The sequence below is a fragment of the Euphorbia lathyris genome, chromosome 10, assembly GCF_963576675.1.
Source record: "Euphorbia lathyris chromosome 10, ddEupLath1.1, whole genome shotgun sequence".
Taxonomy (NCBI): domain Eukaryota; kingdom Viridiplantae; phylum Streptophyta; class Magnoliopsida; order Malpighiales; family Euphorbiaceae; genus Euphorbia; species Euphorbia lathyris.
In genome coordinates, this window is record NC_088919.1 from 28,008,746 (window position 1) to 28,028,266 (window position 19,521).

At 32.2% G+C, this 19,521-nt stretch overlaps 2 protein-coding genes across 2 annotated transcripts; one reads left to right on the plus strand and one right to left on the minus strand.

Moving 5' to 3' along the window:
• The first annotated feature begins 4,275 nt into the window (after window positions 1-4,275).
• LOC136209692 (delta(7)-sterol-C5(6)-desaturase 1-like) lies at window positions 4,276-7,761 on the plus strand. Its single transcript, XM_066001254.1, has 2 exons — window positions 4,276-4,661; window positions 7,269-7,761. Exons 1-2 carry the CDS (start codon window positions 4,439-4,441, stop codon window positions 7,559-7,561), a joined length of 516 nt encoding a protein of 171 aa, XP_065857326.1. The 5' UTR covers window positions 4,276-4,438; the 3' UTR covers window positions 7,562-7,761.
• Window positions 7,762-7,900: 139 nt separating this feature from the next.
• Window positions 7,901-12,114, minus strand: LOC136209691 (delta(7)-sterol-C5(6)-desaturase-like). Its single transcript, XM_066001253.1, has 2 exons — window positions 11,682-12,114; window positions 7,901-10,125 (listed from the first exon to the last, which is right to left on the minus strand). Exons 1-2 carry the CDS (start codon window positions 11,962-11,964, stop codon window positions 9,833-9,835), a joined length of 576 nt encoding a protein of 191 aa, XP_065857325.1. The 5' UTR covers window positions 11,965-12,114; the 3' UTR covers window positions 7,901-9,832.
• Window positions 12,115-19,521: the final 7,407 nt, after the last annotated feature.

The window sequence follows — 19,521 nt, forward strand, 5'->3', positions numbered from 1 at the left end:
TAGACCCCTTACGGCCTTGGGCCCTAGGCCGGCGCACCCCTGGCCTAAGCCCAGGGCCAGCCCTGGCCCTTATATGAAATAAACCCAAAAAAATATCCCTAAATTTTTCACAAACCTGCAATTATACCCTAATCTAATAGACTTGCTTATTTGGCACAAACAGTGTTTACACTTCTCTCTCTAAACATGTTTCTCTTTCTCTCTCTAAACCTCTTTCACTTTCTATCTCTTTCACACACACTCTCTCTAAGCCCTTTAATGTTTAGGGCCTCTTTCAGCAACTCCTCATGTGTCAGGCTTTAATGGTTGACAACAAAATTTACACAAACTGTTCGAATGAAATGGAGCCAAAAGATTTCCATCACCGCAAAAAAAAACTTCACAAATGTAGGACAACATTCTTCCTACCCAACAACAATGTAGTCCATTATCTGGATCCAAAAGCAAAAACAATTACTCTAATGAATCAATCTAACATATTTAAAACTAGTGTGCGAGATTCTAAAGAAAAGCTCTCAGAAACAATAACAAACCAAATCTAATATCAATGGAAGCAGACTAAGAGGACACATGTCTTCTGCCCACTAAACAAAATGCATAGAAATCTGACTCAAACACAAAAGGAGAAAATCTCACCGTGTAAACAGCTCGTAAAGTGAATGTCTGGAAGAGGAAGGAGCAGAAAACATGTGATGAGTGAGGTGTAACATATTGATTGGATAAGAAAATAAATAAAAATTAAATTATAAAACTCTACCGTTAAAGACACATCACAGATCTGTTAGATTAGGGTATAATTGTAAGTTTGTGGAAAATTTAGGGATAGTTTTGTGGATTTATTTGATATAAGGACATATCTGTTTTTCTGTAATAATACAAGGGAAAATATGTGTATTAACCTTTTTTAAAATTAAAACCGTACACTAATCTATCGGTTTTGGTTAACTCTATTTTCAATTTGATTTCGGTTTGGTTTTTCGATTTTCCGGATTTTCGTGTGCACCCCTGTTTGACAGTGGTCATTGGAGGGAGTATTGTATTATTTATCATCCACACCCTATTTATCCCTTTCTACCAAACTCCATGCGACTCTATCCTATCGGAATATAAGAAATATAGTAATCGGAGTTGGATTCGAATATTGTTCACCCTCTATGGCTTTGACGCTTTTATCGTTTTTGGGGTCTTCGGAATCACTGTCTGTCCGAGTTCGAGTGCGAGTGCGAGTGACTGAGTATCGCATTACAATAACCAGGGCCGGACCTGATAATTTCCGGGCCCTAGGCGAAATAATAAATAAAGAGCCCTTTAATAAAAACATTTTACATAAAAAAATTAAAAAATATTTCAATACATGATAAATAAAAAAATACTTTATTATTAATTATACGGTATATATTATTACGTTTACTAAATACAAGTTTATTCAAAATGAAGGATATTTCATAATTTCTTTATATTATGGATTAAACCCCTATTTAACCCACGTGGTATCAAATTTTTTATCATTTGACTAATGTGGTATTATTTGATAACATTTGCCCCTTAGAGTATTTCCATAAGAGAAATTTACACATTTTATATAAAAAAATAATCGATTTGTTAAATGTTTTGTCAATAATTTTTTAATTTTATTTTTCTATATAGACTTAATACGTGGATAAATGAAAAAAAAAATTAATTCCTTATTTATCTACATATTAAATCTATATGGTAAAAAATTAAATCAATTACCGTGTGTATATATCGCCTGTCAAAAATTGTGTCATGTGGCAAAAAAGAAATAACAAATCGATTAATTTTCCATTCAAAATGGGTTAAATTCATTATGAAAATGTTATCAAATGATTTGACAAAATTTTGGATACTACAAATATTAAATATGAAGCTCTTAGCCTAGTGGTTGAAAGCTTACATATGCCTTGGGATGTCATGTGTTCGAATCACATCCGGGTCTGGTGGGAATTTTTCTTTCTTCTTTAATGTAAGCGCATTGTGCGCAATTTTTTTTTAAAAAATATGAGTATAATTCTTAAATTAACCCTCAATCTACATTCAAAAAAATCAAATTGGGCCTCTTTTGAGTGTAAAATATTGATTATTTGAACTCTTTAAAACCTAAATAATTTTTAGAACTTTCTACATGAATATCAAATTGGTTACAAAATTACAATTAAATCATTTCATCAAAATTTATTTTCAATATATCATTATTTTTATATATACGAAATAAAGTATGATTTATACTCTAATTTAAAAAATTTAGACCTCAATTCATAAATTCTAAAATTTAGTAAATATATCCTAAACTCTTAATTTATAAATTTTAATCCTTAAATTATATGAAAAATAATAATTTTATTTATTTTACATAATTTAAAGAATCATTTTGATATATTTATAAATGTAAATAAAATTTCAAAAGTGAATTCACTAATTTAAAAAATAATAAGTTTGTCTAAAAGATATGATGGTCTAGTGGAATTTATATTCACTAATTTCAAAAAAATATATTGTCTGAAAATATATACTCTACTCATGAATCGAATACAGCAACCTTTGGATGGGAATTCCAGGCTTTACCACTAAAAAATTTATGGGTTCCTTACATGGAACTCACTAATAATGTCAAATATTAGATAACACTCATACTGACAAAACTAATTCCAATAATGTCAAAAATTGTTAAATTATCATTCAAACAACACACCTCTATATTATAGGATGTTCATTCGTATTTTTTTCTTAAAAAAAAATTAGAAAATTGAACAAATAACTTAAAAATTATTGGATAAAAGAAAATCATATATCAATTTTTACACAATTTTAAAAAATAAAAAATATATTTTTTTCTTTCATTCAACCACTCATCTGCTTGTTTATGGTTACCAGAAAATTTCATATACAAAATAATTTGTCAACCAAAATACATGAATTTCTTAAATTTTTTGAAGATATATGAAATTTTAGAATGTTTTAATTTTAATTGTATAGAATTTTAAAATCACATCTTGGGTTTTGAAGTGAAAAATCATCCAACAGAGAAAAAAAAAAGACAAGGAAGATGATGAGTCCCTCTGTAAAAAAAGATGATTAGTCCCTAAGAATCAGGGATTAATTAATAATTCAACTAAATAAAAACAGTTATTAAAAAAATAGGTTAACCGATCTGTACTAGTATATGACAAAAGAATAAAAAAAATTGGGTTTTTGATATTCTTATTAATAGAAAATTAAGGAACTGATAAAATCAAATAAAATACCAACACTAAATGTAAAATAAATTATATATGTGACTATTGGTGTAGTTTCCTCAAGATTTATTTGACTTTGATGTGATTTGTTGTTTAAACTTTATATATACGTACGAATCTAATAAAAGTTTTAGACCCCTTACGGTCTTGGGCCCTAGGCCGACGCACCCCTGGCCTAGGCCCAAGGCCGACCCTGCTCACTAATAATGTCAAATATTAGATAACACTCATACTGACAAAACTAATTCCAATAATGTCAAAAATTGTTAAATTATCATTCAAACAACACACCTCTATATTATAGGATGTTCATTCGTATTTTCTTCTTAAAAAAATTAGAAAATTGAACAAATAACTTAAAAATTATTGGATAAAAGAAAATCATATATCAATTTTTACACAATTTTAAAAAATAAAAAATATATTTTTTTCTTTCATTCAACTACTCATCTGCTTGTTTATGGTTACTAAAAATTTCATATACAAAATAATTTGTCAACCAAAATACATGAATTTCTTAAATTTCTTGAAGATATATGAAATTTTAGAATGTTTTAATTTTAATTGTATAGAATTTTAAAATCACATCTTAAGTTTTGAAGTGAAAAATCACCCAACAAAGAGAAAAAAAAAGACAAGAAAGATGATGAGTCCCTCTGTAAAAAAAGATGATTAGTCCCTACGAATTAGGGATTAATTAATAATTCATCTAAATAAAAATAGTTATTTTATTTTTTTTGAAGAATAAAAACAGTTATTAAAATAATAGGTGAACTGATCTGTACTACTATATGATAAAAGAATAAAAAAAATTGGGTTTTTGATATTCTTTATTAATAGAAAATTAAGGAACTGATAAAATCAAATAAAATACCAACACTAAATGTAAAATAAATTATATATGTAACTATTGGTGTAATTTACTCAAGATTTATTTGACTTTGATGTGATTTGTTGTTTAAACTTTATATATACGTACGAATCTAATAAAATTTTTAGACCCCTTACGGCTTTGGACCCAGGGCCGGCCCTGACAATAACAAACACTTGCCACCGGGGCCAGGACTAGGAGGAATCTCCTTCTCCTTCCCCCTTCCCCCTTTCCCTTTTCTATATTATCATATTTCTAATCTCTCGCATTCACTTCGCTGTCTTTTTCCATCTCCGTCGTCGCCTCCACAATCATGCCGGACAACACCACTCTCCAGCTCTTCTTGGACGACACCGAACTTTTTAACGGCATCGTCCTTGGCCATCTTCTACCTTCCGATTGGTGGGCCCCACTCCCTCATTTTTTTCAGGCTTGGCTCCGCAACTACATTGCCGGAACCCTCTTGTACTTGATCTCTGGTTTCCTTTGGTGCTTCTACATTTACTACTTGAAGCGCAACGTTTATCTCCCTAGAGGTATCCAACTCTCTTACATTTCACCACTTCACTACTATCTATGTATTTCAATCTGCCTTTATTTGTTTTCTTTTCTTTCTTTCTGATTGGGTGTTTTCTCGGGTTTTATTTTAATTTTGTATTCGATTGCGTCTGAAGCTTCGTTTTGTAATTTGAGTTTGGAGAGCTTGATTTGGAATCTGAGTTTCATTCTTTTGTTGAGTCTCACGGATATTATTGGGTCCCATTTTATTTGTTTCTTCCTTTTGAACTCAGGTTTTCGTTGATATTATTAGTTCACACGTTTCTATTGATTTCTTTCTTTGTACATTGTACAGTAGTTTTTGTGCTTGACTATTAATGATTTTGATCTAGTTGTTGGTTAAACCTGAGCTGATTTGTTTTTCATTTTTGTTAGTAGCATTATATTTAGTTTCTTTGACTAAGACATCCTTTTTCACTCTTACCGGAGTTGGCATGTTAACCGAGAGATGAACTGGATTTTGCTTGTTCAAATATCTTTTCCTATTTCTGGATTAAAGTTGTGGTTGCTAGTTGTTAAAGTGTGTATCTTTTCTTCATTGCATTTTTGGGCAATTGTGATATTATAACGGCACTTAACATTCTGCTTCAGATGAGATAAGCAACCAACCTATATGTTTATGTGTCAAGTCTGTAGGTAACTTTCCTTACTCTTATTAGACAAAATGAGCCAAAATTGATCAGCGTAATTCTATCTAAGAGTTCAGGTTTATTTCCTATTAAAAATCAGGGCTTTCTTAACTGTTTGTTCCAAATTATTTTCTTCTCCATGACCTATTTTTGTTCTCTCTCTCTCTCTTTTTTTTATTCTTTATTTAAGTCTTGGGTCTGGTTCAGAATTTTTATTTAATCTGATTGGTGTTTTTTCATTTGCTTCTTCTTCTTTACGTTCTTCATTTTGTTCTTTCATTTGCCTCTTCTTCTTCCTTGCATAAAAGGGCGGCCTGGTGCTTTGGACGTCCCTGCTTAAGCGAGGGTCCCGGGAGGGTCCCACCACAAGGGTGTACTGGGGAAAGCCTTCCCCTGCCAATTTTTTGACAAGAGACCGCTCCTAAGACTCGAACCCGTGACCTCAGTCACACGACAACAACGTTTACCGTTGCACCGAGCCCTCTTCTTCTTCCTTGCATATCTTACATTTTTTATTTCACTTTTCATCTGCCTTTCTTTTTCGTCTGTCAATTTATTTTAGAATACTCCGAGAGTACTACACCTGACAAATCAACTAATGCCACGTGTACATGTTTTTTTCCCCCTTAACACTAATCCTCTCCCGTGAAGTGTGCAACACTATTTTGATTGGTCGGATGTAGTACTCCGGGAGTATACTAAAATTTCTAGAAATGATAGACATATTACACAAACAATCCCTCATTATGATTGGCTTTGGTAGATTTCATATATGTCCATTTTATTGTTGGATTTATTCAACTAATGAGAGCAGTTTGAGACAATTGTATTGTATACTATACTAGTATTCTTGTATTTTTATGATGTGTTTGGCATTATTATTTCATTTCAGTTGTCCAAGTCCAGTGGTGGAGTGCAGTCATTTATGTGACATAACGAATGCTAAATGTACTTCGTGTCAATTTCGAACTTGGTTCATCATTTTGAAATCACCACTATATGCCTCCGTTTGCATACTGCCAAACACACTACAACCTGTTCCTTGGTTGCTTGTGAATGTATGCGAATGCTAAATTATGCCTGTCTCATTTTTCCTACTTTATTAGATACTTCCGAGTTGCTAGTTTTTTTGTTGACTGATGAGTATTCCGAATTACCATTCTTATATTGAATCAAATGGTTATTTTAAGAGGATTTGGAATGTCCAGTAAAATATCATCGGTTGCTTTTGATGAAGACATCAAGTTTTGATCTTATGCTAACTGATAAATTAACTACTTTAGGATTGCAAAAGTTGTAACCTACCCGGAAATGCTATAATAATCGCAACTTCTAGGTTTCTTTTATAGACATGAAAATCTCTACCTTATGGAGCACAATTCCAAAAGTTGCTTCATGGAATTTCCTTATCTGATATGACTATTGTTTGGTATTTAGTTGTTTTCTTTATTAATCTTCCTGAAGAGAAAATTTTTATTGGGTGAAGAGAAGAAATGGGAAATGAAAGACAAGATGTATTATTATTTATCTTTTCTTATTATTCTTGACTAGTATATGGCATGTTTAAGAATTACTACAAAGAAACATATATTAGGAGTAATTAAGGTAGCATTTGGACTTTGTGATAGTATTTTATTATGTCTTCACTCTAAGTAGAAATATTGGTAGTTTTCTACCTTGGGAAAAGACAATACTTTGATCTAATCACTTGAAATGGTATTTCAAATGTACAACTGAGCTGTTACTTCATTACCATCCTGGAATTGAACAAGCGTTACAACATTTACATTTGGTCTGGCCTAAAAAAAGAAAAGAAAAAGTTGTCTGTGTGTTTTTGTTATTCAACTTTCTTGCTATTTATTCTCAAATATGTTTCACTTTTGTAAGATGTTGAGAGTGAAGCACCTTTCAATTTCTTGTTTAGATCACTGACCCAAAACTAGTGGTTTATTCTAGGTTTGGCATTTCACCCGCTTGATGGAATACTACAAGCAGTCCCTCATGTTATAGTTCTCTTCATCATCCCGACACATTTTAGGTCACACATAGCTCTCTTATTCCTTGAGGCCATATGGACTGCAAATATTCATGACTGCATCCATGCCAAGCTATGGCCTGTAATGGGTGCTGGCTATCACACTATACATCACACTACATATCGTCACAATTATGGTCATTATACTATATGGATGGATTGGATGCTAGGCACCCTTCGTGACCCCGAGGACGAATTTGATAAGGTGAAGTGATATACACTTTGCTTATAAATGTCCTTGTTTTGTGTTTAGGTTTCTTTAGCGTGGTTAAGAAAGTGTGGTTGTAGAGGAGATTTTGTTTAGTGTCAAAAGCTCTCTGCTTATATAAAGTGTTGTTGGTATTAATTGTTTTGGAATGTATCTTTCTTCAATTAATGAATCTTGGTAATAAGAATCTCTCTGTTCCTGGTTTCTGTCTGCACATTGTATAATGTCATATTTTATACAAGGGAAATCTATCAAAGTCTTGAATTCAACAAGGAATCAAGCTATTGAAATGAATTTATCAATTTCAAATCCTTATTTGCCTTATAAAAGCTAGCAAAATGTTATAAATTCAGCTATTCGTTTAATTTTTTTTATTAAAATTGTATTTTTTAGAAACATATTTTTATAAATTTAATATTACAAAATAAAAAAAAAGAAAAAAAAGCCCATGTGCTTACACCTTATTTTATTCGGGTCAGGTTTGTCGGGTCAAGTTTGGGGATCGGGTTACCTGAAGGATATTTATGTAATTTTCATTTTGTATAAAGAGGATTTTTGATTGAGGTTATTTTTGTAGTTTCCTTTATTATAATTTTTATGTTGGAATTTATTAGTTAAAGAAAAATGGAAAGGTGGATAGTAGAACGTTCTACACTAAAGAGAAGTTAAATGTGGTTGGAGAGAAGAAGTTACAGATAATGAGAAGTTATATCTTTACTCTTAGTGTTCATATTACATGTTTTTTTAGAGAGTTGTTTAGAAATTAAGGATATTGAAAAAAAATATTGTTGTCTTAACGTGTACTGGTTATATAAAATGACATGTAATATGAAACAAAATGTAATCTCTAGAAAGACATGTAATATGAAACAGAGGAAATATATTTTACTGCAAGTAGTGGAGAAAAAACTCATGAGTTTCAGCAACTTTCAACATGTTTTTTTTACTAAATCTATAAATACCGAGCTATAACATCATTTCACAACTCTTATCAACTACCCGTAATAGATCTTCAATGTCTGTTTAGCTCCAAATAATTATTTTTTGTTACGCTTCAACACCTATCCTACATCGAGTTAAGCAGATTTTTGCTTTTGCGTTATTTAGCTCCAAATAATTATTTTTTGTTACGCTTCAACACCTATCCAAGCGTAAATAATGCAAGAGCAAAAATCTGCTTAACTCGATGTAGGATAGGTGTTGAAGCGTAACAAAAAATAATTATTTAGAGCTAAATAGACATTGAAGATCTATTACGAGTAGTTGATAAGAGTTGTGAAATGATGTTATAGCTCGGTATTTATAGATTTAGTAAAAAAAACATGTTGGAAGTTGTTGAAACTCATGAGTTTTTCCTCCACTACTTGCAGTAAAATATATTTCCTTTGTTTCATATTACATGTCTTTCTAAAGATTACTTTTTGTTTCATATTACATTTCATTTTATATGACCAGTACACGTTAAGACAACAATATTTTTTTTTTCCAATATCCTTAATTTCTAAACAACTCTCTAAAAAACATGTAATATGAAACACTGAGAGTAAAGATATAACTTCCCATTATCTGTAACTTCTTCTCTCCAACCACATTTAACTTTTCTTTAGTGTAGAACGCTCCACTATCCACCTTAACATTTTCCTTTAACTAATAAATTCCAACATGAAAATTATAATAAAGGAAACTACAAAAATACCCTCAATAAAAAATCCTCTTTATACAAAATGAAAATTACATAAATATCATTTAGGTAACCCGATCCCCAAACTTGACCCGGCAAACCTGACCCGAATAAAATAAGGTGTAAGCACATGGGCTTTTTTTTCTTTTATTTTGATTTTGTAATATTAAATTTATATAATATGTTCCTGAAAAATACAATTTTAATAAAAATTAAACGAATAGCTGAATTTATAACATTTTGCTAGCTTTTATAAGGCAAATAAGGATTTGGAATTGATAGATTCATTTCAATAGCTTGATTCCTTGTTGAATTCAAGACTTTGATAGATTTCCCATGTGCAGACAGAAACCAGGAACATAGAGATTCTTATTACCAAGATTCATTAATTGAAGAAAGATACATTCCAAAACAATTAATACCAACAACCTGTATAGCAGATTATTAAATTTAGTACATAGGTTATGTGGCCCAAGGCTTATTATATAAGCATAGAGCTTTTGACACTAAACAAAATCTCCTCTACAACCACACTTTCTTAACCACGCTAAAGAAACCTAAACACAAAACAAGGACATTTACAAGCAAAGTGTATATCACTTCACCTTATCAGATTCGTCCTCGGGGTCACGAAGGGTGCCTAACATCCAATCCATCCATATAGTATAATGACCATAATTGTGACGATATGTAGTGTGATGTATAGTGTGATAGCCAGCACCCATTACAGGCCATAGCTTGGCATGGATGCAGTCATGAATATTTGCAGTCCATATGGCGTCAAGGAATAAGAGAGCTATGTGTGACCTAAAATGTGTCGGGATGATGAAGAGAACTATAACATGAGGGACTGCTTGTAGTATTCCATCAAGCGGGTGAAATGCCAAACCTAGAATAAACCACTAGTTTTGGGTCAGTGATCTAAACAAGAAATTGAAAGGTGCTTCACTCTCAACATCTTACAAAAGTGAAACATATTTGAGAATAAATAGCAAGAAAGTTGAATAACAAAAACACACAGACAACTTTTTCTTTTCTTTTTTTAGGCCGGACCAAATGTTAATGTTGTAACGCTTGTTCAATTCCAGGATGGTAATGAAGTAACAGCTCAGTTGTACATTTGAAATACCATTTCAAAGCTAAAAATGTGCCAGCGAGAATCATACTCTCTAACCATTCATGAAAACCATATATTATTGTGCAGTTCTCCATTCAAAATTCCTCCTATTGCTCAGCTTTGTGTAAATACTCAATTTTTTACCTTGATTTCAGAAAACTTCGCCACTGGTTTGGGCATAAGGTTCCAATAATAAGAGAATTTTGCCTCCACTACTTTCATATATCGCATAAGTATTGCGCAATGGCTTTGACGGTCAACATAAAGCAAACAATTTTGAAGATGAGCATGTTACAAATTTCATTTCATAATATTCTGGGGCTTATACTCAAAATAGTATAACCAATAAGAATATATAACTGATATACAATAGCAAGAGAGAGATATTTGCTAATTTTGAAACTGTAATCTGATTAAGTGACATGCATGATAGATTGGGTGGCAAAAACTTTGAACTAGTAAAGTGAAAAATGATAAGAGTGAATTATAGACAATAGAAAGCCAACAACATTCTCTCTCATTCATATAGGGTTGTACTTTATGAAAGTTACATTATGGAACATTCTGTTCAGTTTCTGGGGATGGGACAATGGCAATAGAAATTTCCTTTTGAAAAAGGGACTAATATTTGATTTTAGTTTACTTAACAGTCAAATCTAAAGTCTTAAGCTTTGACTATTATGTCTCCTATTATTAGCAGAAAATCATCTTGGAAAAGCCTCAATGAATTCCAAATAGAAAAGATACATACAGAATTGTTGACCACTAAATCATCAAGTGCCAAAATAGGTATCCAAAGCAAGGCTGGTAGTTAAATCCTCATATAAGAACAAGATTTGGCAGGAAAACAGAAGTAATAATTTATTCTAAACCCACCAACAACATTTATTCTCAACCTAAAATATGAAATTTAAATCAAAAGCAAGGCTGGTAGTTAAATCCTCATAAATCCAATGTTCACTCAACACCAACGGTCACATTGCAATTAAATCCTCACTCCTTCACTAGCAAAAATGTTTTGGGTTTCCACTATACAAGAAAATAACCAACCAAAATGTCAAAAAACATTCATTTCAGGAGGCTCTTTTGTTGTAAAAACATTTTGAATTAAAACCAAGTGTGTTCTATTTGACAATCAGAGAACAGTGAATGGACATTCTAAGTGGAAAGTGAACTCCGAATGGTTATACATCACTGCTTACCAGTGATTCTATAATGCAAACAAGGGCAAATTTCTAGATATACACATTGATATGCCACACTACAAATGATCAACTGTACCATTTAGTGTAAACTATGGAAATGTTTTAAATGGATATAGTGCTTACCAGCAAATGGAGACAGAGTATTCTGCTTGTTATAGATGTGATGGGTTGCATGAAGATACTTGTATAGAGGTTTTATATCATGCAATTCTCTGTGCATCCAGTAAATCCCAAACTCCACAAGAGTAAGATATACTATTAAATATACAATGTAAGCAAACAAACCAGCATCAGATATATTTGCATAACACTTCGTCCAGCCATTTTCGATCATGCACTCTGAAATGGATGGAAGAACACAGTACCAAGGCATTGCCTTCATGGCAACGTATATTTGCAAGAGCATTGCTTTATTTGAAGGAATAGCATCTGCAACAAGAATGTTCAAGTGATTAGATCAAAGTATTGTCTTTTTCCCAAGGTAGAAAAAACTACCAATATTTCTACTTAGAGTGAAGACATAATAAAATACTATAACAAAGTCCAAATGCTACCTTAATTACTCCTAATATATGTTTCTTTGTAGTAATTCTTAAACATGTCATATACTAGTCAAGAATAATAAGAAAAGATAAATAATAATACATCTTGTCTTTCATTTCCCATTTCTTCTCTTCACCCAATAAAAATTTTCTCTTCAGGAAGATTAATAAAGAAAACAACTAAATACCAAACAATAGTCATATCAGATAAGGAAATTCCATGAAGCAACTTTTGGAATTGTGCTCCATAAGGTAGAGATTTTCATGTCTATAAAAGAAACCTGGAAGTTGCGATTATTATAGCATTTCCGGGTAGGTTACAACTTTTGCAATCCTAAAGTAGTTAATTTATCAGTTAGCATAAGATCAAAACTTGATGTCTTCATCAAAAGCAACAGATGATATTTTACTGGACATTCCAAATCCTCTTAAAATAACCATTTGATTCAATATAAGAATGGTGGGTAAATTACATCAATAGTACCTGGATTATACCTCAGTTCACACTTTGGTACCTGAATTATATTTTGTCTCAAAAATATACCTTAAGTAACGGTAACCGGACAATTTAATACGTTTAGCCAGTCACTAACCGGTCAACTCGAGATTTGACCATTTTTAATTAAAAATTTGACTATTTTCTCTCTCTTTGTGTCTTTCTCTCTCCTCCATTCACACGCTCTCTCTAGTTTCTTTCTCTCTCCTCCATCACTCTCTCTTATTTCTTTCTCTCTCTTCCATTCTCGCTCTAGATGGCTCGAAGATTGCAAAACTGAAGGAAATGGTTTCATTTAAATCAACCATTTCTGTAAATCTAAAGCAAGCTCTTCATATTCCTTAAATCAAAATGTTATAACTTGGATTTGTTGCAACTGTTACTGCTGTTATATTTTATTGATCTTTAAATTGGATTTGTTACGAAATGAGGCAAGAAAGCTTATCTAAATCCAAAAAGAGAAAGAGGAAGATTCACAAACGGAGCAAGTCCCACTGCTAGAAAACAATAAACTAGACACAGATGCCTTAATTGATTTAATAATTTGGTGTTTTCTCTTATTAATAATTTGGTGTTTCATAATCTCAATTTTATACTATTTGCTGCTTAATATAAAAAACAATAAATCACTTTACTTTTTTTTTTCTCCAGAATTCCACAATTCAGCCATTACAACAACTTTAGTGAACCTTTTGCAAATTTAATTAATCTTTTTCTATTTCCCTCCTCCTTGACCCATCGAATTCGTCTTCTCTCAACAAATGACACCAAGAAACTTCCATCAATGAAACCAGCAATCGGAGCACCGACAATAATGGCGATGGAAATACCATAAAAAAAGAGATCGTGCTATTAAAATCAGTGATGAATCAAGAGACGTTGTTGAGAGATTAAGAGAGAGAGAGTGTCTTCAAGAGATTAAGAGAGTATGTTGAAGAGATTAATAGAGAGAGAGAGAGCGTGAGAGAAAGATAGAGTGAGAAAGTTAGGATGTAAAATATTGTTGCTTATTTCTCATTTAATTTGGTTCCTTTATACCGATGAATATATGGTCTTAGATGAGTAACTAATATATTGGTTTATTTTTGAATTATTCTGGTTGTTTCTTTAGTAATTAGGTTGGCGAGATAAACTCCTAATCTATGTATTTAATTTAATTTGGTGTAGATTGGAAACAAAGAAACAATCCATGGCATCACATATAAGATATATTAATATTTTGGAATGATAAAAATATAGGTTGTTGTTAAGTTTCTTAATGACATATTAATATTGCAGGGCTAGTTAAACACATTAGTTAATATATTTACACTCAACCATAATTATCACATTTACTTAGTACTATATTAACTCCATAAATCATAACTTCCATGGGTAATATATATAAATATATATAAAGGGACAGAAACTGAAAACGTCTAAGCCAGTCCCTGGTTTTATAAAAAAATCAGAAAAAAAGAACTAAAAAATCCAACACCCCTAAACCCATATATAACACAAACCATATAAAAATTAAAACAAAATCATTTTTACCCCCAATCCCTACATACACGTGTATGTATATATATATATATATATAAATAAAAAAATGGTAAATATCTAAACCAGTCCCTGGTTTTATTAAAAAAATAAAAAATGGAACTAAACTATGTTCTTACAACCACTGGTCCAGAAATAGGACAGAGTTTGGGAGGTGCGGCTCAAATGGAAGGTAATTGAGGTACCAAGGATTTTGAACAAAATTTGTTGTATAATGAAAATGATGTTAACAAATAAACAGGATAGCAAGTTCATGTAATAATATTATGCTTAGATACTTTGAAAAAGCAGTTGACCTGTTATAGTGGTTCGCATTGATTGGTAGAGAAGATATCGAGAAAAATATATATAGGTATTTGTATTTGGGTGGGTAGTATTATGTTATATGGGTATTTGAGGTGGTTTTTTTTATCATTCAATAAGGCAGGGACTGTTTTAGGTATTTTGCAATTTAGGGTGTTTATTTAATTATTTGTTTAAAGTAGTTTTTTTAATGGGTTTAAAGAATATGTATATTATATATATATATATATATATATATATATATATAGGTATTTGGGTATTGTTTAAATTATTTTTGCAAAACTAGGGACTGATTCGGGTGTTTTCCATTTTTGGGCTCATTTATATATATACATACTATGGGTATAGGGGAGTTAATTTTAATTAGTTATAAATTATATATATATATATATATATTTCATTTCCCTATTCTATTATTTATGGTATATGGGTATTTTTTTAGGTAAATAGGATTATATTATATAATTTGGGTATCTTTTGACCCTATTTTCATTATTTTATTGGGTATATAGTTATAATGATTATTTTTCTTACATATATATATATATACTAATTGCTTGAATATATTTATATAGGGTTAGATATCTTAGGAGGAGTCATTTGTGGATATTATATATTTGAGGAAATCCTTTTAGTTGATTAATTACGGGTAGAGAGCTAATCTTAGAGATGGGGAGTTAAACCACAAAAAGATTTCAATTTGGTTACTTAAATTAAAAGTATTTAGAGGCTTTCGAAATGTAAATAAGAGTTCTCTTTAATTTCTTTTTCCACTCCAAATGGTTTTCTAAAATGCTATGTTTTGAAACCTTAATTCGTTCCAACGACGGGTTAAGCGAACCTTGTAATTAAAAACACTTTTCGGAAAATAATAGAGTTTTGAATTGTTTTTTTTTTCATTAAAACGGTTTTGTATAAAAATAAGTGGACTTGTATGCTTAATCACGTTTTTTGTTAAATTTTCTCATTCCACGTTTTCAAGCACTCGAGTCGTTCCAACGACGATTCGAGTGAGAAGCATGTAAATCCCGGGTTTCTAAACGTGCCTAAATCGTTCCAACGACGATTAAGGCACGAACCATGTAAATAAACTCACTTTTAGGGAGAGAGATTAGTTTAGATTTAATGTGTAGCATAAAATATATTTCACGTTGTAATTAATCAATTCCTCTACCTCATTCCTTCTTCTGCGTACTCTAAATTCATGTAAACGGGTGATTCTTTACAAAAGTGGCTTTCAATAATATATGCTCAAAACGGCTTTCAAAACGAGAAAGAAAAGGTTTCAAATGAATGTTAAACTTAAAGAAATATGTGATTAGTCCGTTAAAGCCTAAGATGCTAAGTAGGAGGCCGGTGGTTCAGAACAGGGCGATGTAGGGGTGCCTAGTAGCCTTTCTCCGGAAAGGAGCTAGCCTTCTCGGCTCGTACCCAATTTCCCGAACCCTCACTAGTCTCCCGCAAGGGATCGATGTTCATTTCCCATTCGTGGGTGGCGACTCTTCCATACTCTGAGCTCCGGTCCTACCGAGCAGCTTGATTCCTCGATTGGTTGCTTTCGGGGCCAATCACAGCATCTGTCGCCAACGGTGTCCACCCCCCGGGTCTTCCGGGCGAGGCCGCGGCACCTACAAGTGGCAACTCTGCTGGGGAAGTAGAGAAATTGATTCCGGAAGGCATTTATTATGCAATAACGGGGACAGATCGTATTATTTCTTTTCGTATGCATTCATGTGCATAATTGCAAACCTTTTGGGTAATTTCCGCGAAACCTCTAGCGAGGGTCCATTCGTCGCTCGAAAGAGGCTAGTGTAAGTTCCCCCTTACAGTACGGCACCGAAGGGTCCCCATCCATTCGTTAGGGGCGAATTCGTGCCTTCCTGTGAGGACTCGCGATCAGCCGTGTCAGCATATAGTAGCCTTAGAAGTTTCCTTAGGATTACCGGTTACCATTTTTGATGTGATAAATGGATCAGTTCGTGTTTTCAAATTGCCATGATACGTGTCTAATCCTAAAATGCGTAAAGAAAATGAAAGGATACATTAATATATACTCTAAACCGATATATAAACTACCCTGAAATATCGAAATGATCTGAGCTAAGACGACTTAAGTCACCTCGTATGAATGAACTTGTGCCATCCGTTTGGTCCCGTCCCGTGTCCCGAAGAATGCACATTTTCAAGAAATACCCGATGATTTAAGCACATATTAGTAAAGATCGATTTGGTATTAAGGATAGTCATATGCCACGGGTAAAATACAATGTACTTAGATTTACTCGAAATGCTTTGAGGATTTTGAACATTTTCTTGTTCTTCCTTAGAATTTCTCCCACTCGAATGGAAAGAGCCATTCAATTCTACTTCTTCAAACAAAAGTGAGATTTTGTCTACTTCGCCTAACTTCGGAAATTCATTTTCCAAGAAAACGTTGCGTGAGTCAAAATTCGTAACTCGTTCATCCTTATTTTCACCCACTAAGACTTGGATAAGTGAGGATATCTTATACATATACTCTTTTTACATCTCGGGCCAAGTTTACCAAACTTACTTGAGGTTTCATGAGAAATAATGATAGAACCCCGTGGTTTACAGATTTTGAGGGTACTCACTTTAGGACATAAGTTGTTGTGAGCAATCGATCGTCCCAATACAAAATTGGTAGATTTGCTTCAACCATCATTAACCTTACCATATCAAAAAGAGTTTTGTTTCTTATTTCGGCAACACCATTCTGTTGCAGAGTACGTAGGATTAATAATTGATGTTCAATTCCCTTTTCATCACACAAAACTTGGAATTCATCTGAAAGGTATCCCCGACCTCGATTGGTTCTCTAAGCTTTGATTTTTCTATCTAATTCGTTTTCAACAAGATTCATGAACTTCTTGAAACAGATCAAAGCCTCAGACTTATGAGTAATTAGATATATGTGACCATATCTCATATAGCCATCAATAAAGGTGATGAAATAATAGGTGCCATGCCTAGGCCTCACGTTCATCGACCATATACATCATAATGCATTAATTGTAAAGGATATTTAGCACTATTGGTTTTTTCCCTAAATAGTTTTCCTTTAAGGCATGAATGGCAAGAAGGTAATTATACCTAATAAACCTTTTTTAGTAAGTCGATTCATACGATCTTGTTCAATATGGTTTAGTCAGTCTAGCATACCATAATAAAATATCCTTATCACACATAAGAGAATAATTAGTATTTAAGGTCAATTTACTGCTTCCATTATTTTCCAAATTAATGTCCAAACCAGTTAAACCATCTAAAACAAAACCAGAACCAAAATATGTATCTTCCAAGCACAATCTTAAACTATTATCCTTAAAATAGAAATTATACCCTAATTTCAGTAAGACAGTAACAAAAATCAAATTTCTTTATATATCAGGAACAAACATGAGATCATGTAAGAGAAGAGTTTGACCACCTCATAGGTTCATTCTACATATCTTTATCCCTTAAACTTCAACTATGGAGTTATTGCCTACATTTATCCACCTTGATCCTCTTGGGATCCGTCGAAATTCGATGAAGGTGTCACGATTATTAGTCATGTGGTCCATGGTACCCGAATCAATAATCCACATAGGACTAAAATCAATCAAAAGAACAATAAGTAATATTTATATTTCACTCATCTTTGAGTTACTAGAATGTACCTTTAAGGATGTGTAAGTCTTTTGCATAATGCCCTCTATGTTGGTAGTTATAACACTTTACTTTAGTGATGTCTGCCTTTTTTCTATTCTTAGACTTCATGATCCATTTATATTTAGACTTATGAGTCTCTTTGTCTTTACTTTTTCCTTTTCCATAGAAATGTCTTCATTTCTTTCCTTGGGTGTTGGATCTATTTCCAATCGACAGTGAACCATCAAACTTTGCTTCAACATTTATCTTAGATGTTGTTAAATGATCCTCCTCTAGTTGAAGACACTTTCTGACTTCTTCGAAAGTCTTAACAGTTGTAGAGTGAGTTAAGTGCATTTTCATATTCTCCCAGGTGTTAGATAAAGAGCGAATAACAACTTGAAGTTGTTATTCATCTTTCATCTTATGACCCGTTGCACTAAGCCGGTTGATTATCTTAGCTGTCTGAGATGCTTTTTCATAGTATCATTAGGTCATTTCTTATAAGTATCAAACTTAATAGTCAAACACCGGAGCTTTGTCATGGAGATTCCTTTCAAAGCATCCTCCGAAGATTTCCATAGATCATTGACAGTCTGATGTTCACAAAACTGCTTTGTCAGGTCATCATCCATAACACTAAGTATGATGATACAAGCAATGGAACTCTTCCTTTTCCATGCTAGATAAGCATCTTTGTCCCTCTTGTCCTGAGCATTTGCTCTTTTTTCGGGTTCAGCTAAGACTATCTCCAAAGTTAGGACTTCTTATTCCTCTAGCATATATAGGATCTTAATACTCCATGCACTATAATTATCCGCATTTAATTTGAGTTCTTTATTCAATTTAGAAACAATTGATTTTGATGCAGTTGATATTATAATAAATTGATCTTCATTGTAATTTAATTCCATGAGTCAAAAGGAAGTAATAGCTTTTAATACACAAAAGTTCTCTACGCAACCTATATCTAACTAATGAAGTTTTCATACTAAATTTTCATTCAAAAAAGAGACCTAAGAGGCTCGAATTACCCTTTATTCTCTAATCTTCATGTTTACTAACATGATATATACATGCATAGAGAAATAAGTTTCATGGATATAACTAACTTGCAACATGTACAAGAAGATTACTAATGTGCTATGTTGTTTTAAGTTCACCATCTTTAGCTAAATCTATTTTTAAATATCATTTAATAACTAATTAATAAAATATTTTATAAATAAATTTACTCAAAACGATAAACTTGATTAAATATTTCTCAAATATTCAACAAACAACATACTAATAATCTTATCCATAAAACCTATAGAAACTATCTGAAAGCTTCTAAACTCAATACTTAAACTAATAAAGTTCGTTTAGAATATCTTCACATATATATTCTTCTGACTGGGATAGTTTTATTGGAGTATGCCATAGTCCC